The 3614-nt window shown below is 50.0% G+C and overlaps 1 protein-coding gene across 1 annotated transcript; it reads right to left on the bottom strand.

The window, feature by feature from the left end:
• Nucleotides 1-413: 413 nt before the first annotated feature.
• LOC146179806 (uncharacterized) lies at nt 414-1667 on the bottom strand. Its single transcript, XM_084579615.1, has one exon. It carries the CDS (start codon nt 1665-1667, stop codon nt 414-416), a length of 1254 nt encoding a protein of 417 aa, XP_084435741.1.
• Between the last annotated feature and the right edge of the window lie 1947 nt (nt 1668-3614).

Here is a 3614-nt window from a genome sequence, read left to right as displayed (position 1 = left end):
ACTCGCGGGAAGGGGGCATCCTCCATACCGGAGAGCGAGCAGTTGTCGTCATCGTCTACCTCAGGGGTGCGTCTAGAAGTTTTGTTAGGACGGCCGGGTAAGGGACCGCCGGGCCTGCGCGAGGAGCGTAAGGAATGCGCAATTTGTTTGGCAATCATCGCGGGGATTGTCTCTTGCAATTTGGAGATGGCGTTGACCATCATTGAAATTTGGTTTTCTATGGCAATGAATCGTGCTTCCGTGGCCCCGAATCGGGCCTCGAATGCTGCCTCCAAGCTTGTTACCGCCTTTGGCACCACGAGCTCTCTCCATTACCTCAGCCGCGGGAGGCGAGGGCGGAGAAGACTGGACAATTTTGGATTCCAATTCGTTAATTTTCTTAAGCAGCTTCTCGTTTTGGGCCCTGAGTGCTGCTATTTGATCTTGCTCGGCGCTACGCGCTTTTGGGAAGGGAGTGGAAAGGGGGAGAGAGAAGCAGCCCCACCCGAACCGCTCACCTGGTATCCGTTTTTGACTGCGTTGACCCAGGCCCTGGTATCACCGCGCTTTTTCGTCGTTTGTTTCGCCAGTCCGCCGTGTGGTGGCGACACCTTCGATGGTCGTTTTTCAGCACCTCCTGTAGGTGGGTTCTCGATGTTGGTGATTTCCTGGCGAGGCTGATCGCCGGGAGACCCAACATGGCGGCGTTTCTTCTTGAGTGTGCGGAATTTTGCCGCACAGTCGCGAGAGTTAATGGCATGGGAGCCACCGCACACAGAACACCGCGGAACACAGTTGTGAGGAGCCCGCACCCCCTCCACTAGCGGAGCTTGGAGTCCGCAGAGTCCACAGGTGTTAGACTGCAAGTTTGGACATGCATCCACGCGATGCCCGACGGCCCCACACTGGCCGCACGCAGGAATAGTTTTGTAATAGTTTCGCACAGAGACGGCCATGTTGTCATAGTGCACGTAACGGGGCTTCTCTTTACCCGCGAAAGTGATGCGTGCCTTGTTGGATGTTCCGAATTTCCGGATTTCCAGGATGGTGCCGGCGCGCCAGCACACTCGGTCTTGGAGAGTTTCTGTGGTGTCCGAGTTACGGACCACGATCACGCCGTGGCACATGTTGCCGCCGTCTTGTCTCAGGTAACCCCGAAGCGGGATCGACCCCTTCTCGGTGTTTACTGCGAAGTTCCCGATGAGCTGGTCGGCCGCCTCGATGTCCGGGGTATGCACAATGATGATGTTTTGTTCTCGTGAGGGTAGAACGGAGACGGCGCTGGCCCGTTTCAGCGCGAGGTACGCCGAAATGGCAGTGCCGTAGCCAGTTTCCGTGAACGCCTCGTGAAGAGAAACACTTTCTCTGGGCTTTATGACTATAACGTAGTCTTCGGTAGTCGGTTTGGGCATTGGACGCGGCTTCCACTTCGAGAACGCCTTGTCCTTGCTTCCCGTGGCGCGCGTCGCGGAAGCGTTCATGTTTCCGACCGACGAAATGGCGGCCGGGGCGGCGCCGAACGCCGCCATCTGGGCTTTGTCTTGGGAGCGGCGTGCAGCCGCTTCAAGTAAAGCTTGACTCCGAATTTTTGGGATAATCGTCGAATTTGTATCTCCGGTGGCGGGTACCGAGGTCCACAACATTGCCTCAGGGTCGTAACCGCGTATTTGATCCGCGGAAGTCGCCATTTTTTCCTCGGAGGGTCGATTCTGCCAGGCCAGGCGTCGGCGACGCCGTTAGGCTTAACGACGGCGCCAACGTGGTCGGTCGAAAAATGGCCGTAGATTTTTCCTCGGAGGGCCGATTCCGCCAGGCCAGGCGTCGGCGACGCCGTTAGGCTTAACGACGGCGCCAACGTGGTCGGTCGAAAAATGGCCGTAGATTTGAAGAAAATCGGCCTACCTGGACGACTTTTGTATCCAGTTGTTCCGCTTGGTTTTTCGGATCGATCGATGCCAGTTTTGCCGGGGTAGGATGATTTGGGACGCGGCCCCAGCCGCAAATTGTTGCGCGCTCGCAGCGCCCCCAGCGCTTGTGTTGTATATACTTCCTTGTCCCGTCTCCTGAGCTATTTTCTTCTACCACAATACAATCTAGTTTTAACAGAAATGCAAGAGTTCACAAGAGAAGAACGTACATGTAAGGGATAAAACAATTACACCGCTACGAATAACTGAAGCACAATAATTAAACTATTTTTTCTGTATGCGTTCAACAATCATATTGCGGTTCCGGCAAAGCGTAAGGAAGTGTGGAAGACTATATGTAAGAATCTGTTGTGCATACCCGGTTCTCTATAAAAAATTCTGCAGAATATAAATCTTTCTAACTTCAAATGGGATGTTTCTCACGTTACGAAGAAAGTTGTGCATTAATGAGTCTCGTTTTTACATTACTATATTTATTTACAAATGAAGCCCTACCAAGACAAAACTGTCATAGAATCCCTTCTCACAAGGTGCCTTACATGGTTGGCAATACGCAGTATTATCTGCTACTGTTTGCCGGCTGTGTAGTTATCGGACCTTTAGAGAATGTATTTACCCATACCAAGTGACGGTAATTTGTGAGAAGAGACTAAAGCACCATTTTTCTTGTGAGTGTACTAAATTCACGACATGGAGCAGTTTAGATATTACAAATTTTCTTTCCGGTAATCTTTTCTCTTTGAAAGCACACTTAATGTTTTGAATCAGTCAACTAAATCTATTTAATGATTAGGCATAACAAAATTATTATTTTGAATGGCACTGTATTTGGACCGGTGAATAATGGATTTAGTTTTATGGGGAGGTAATGATTGTGCCGGCAGGGTTCAGTAAGGTGTTCGAAGGTAGATACGGGTGTCGTCGAATGAAATTAAAAAGGAAGAGTTTCCAGCTGTACTCTTACCTGAATGTTGTGAGTGAAGGTCACACAGCAGGGTATAAATTGGGGCAAGTCGGTACTGATGCATACCATACGAGAAGCGTAACACCTGTATTGTGGTGTGTGTCCTCTATGCTGTTGTCCATCATCCTGGTGTTGCATTTCTCGTATGTTAAGGTCACACAGGCAGGGGTGGTGTGTGTCCTCTATACTGTTGTCCATCATCCTGGTGTTGCATTTCTCGTACGTTAAGGTCACACAGGCAGGGTAACAGCCAAGTTCCGGTGACCTCCGGCCGCATACATAATGAGCTGCTATACTAGCGTATGGCTGTAGCGTTCCGTATGATCATTCGTCTCATGGCGAGAAGCCGTGGTGAATAAGGAAGAATGCAACAATTGCGTATGGAAATGTCAGTGTGAAAGGAGTTACGATATCTACTCGTAAGGCGAAGTTTAAGCGTTGAGTCTGTTCAAACTGTCAAAGCGTGTGTAACACTGCTAAACCATGCATAATTGAAAATTGATATATGCGCCGGCGTGATGGCGCAGTGATAAAAATTCCGCGACCCCCATGGAATGTACATCGCAGAAATGCAAAAGCCGGAGCGTTGCTGAGGAACGCTGTATATGACGTTTGCTCTCATTATCGTTATCGACAAAATGCACATTCATTATCATCGATGATCTCATCATTGTCATTATCACTAACTGCCGCGTCATTGACATCACGACTATCGTTCTCACGGCAGACAATAATTATGACGG

The sequence above is a fragment of the Amblyomma maculatum genome, chromosome 9, assembly GCF_055883805.1.
Source record: "Amblyomma maculatum isolate TAMU_Amacu chromosome 9, ASM5588380v1, whole genome shotgun sequence".
Taxonomy (NCBI): Eukaryota; Metazoa; Arthropoda; class Arachnida; order Ixodida; family Ixodidae; genus Amblyomma; species Amblyomma maculatum.
The sequence above is the reverse complement of the archived record's forward strand: the minus strand, read 5'-3'. Positions and strand labels throughout refer to the sequence as shown.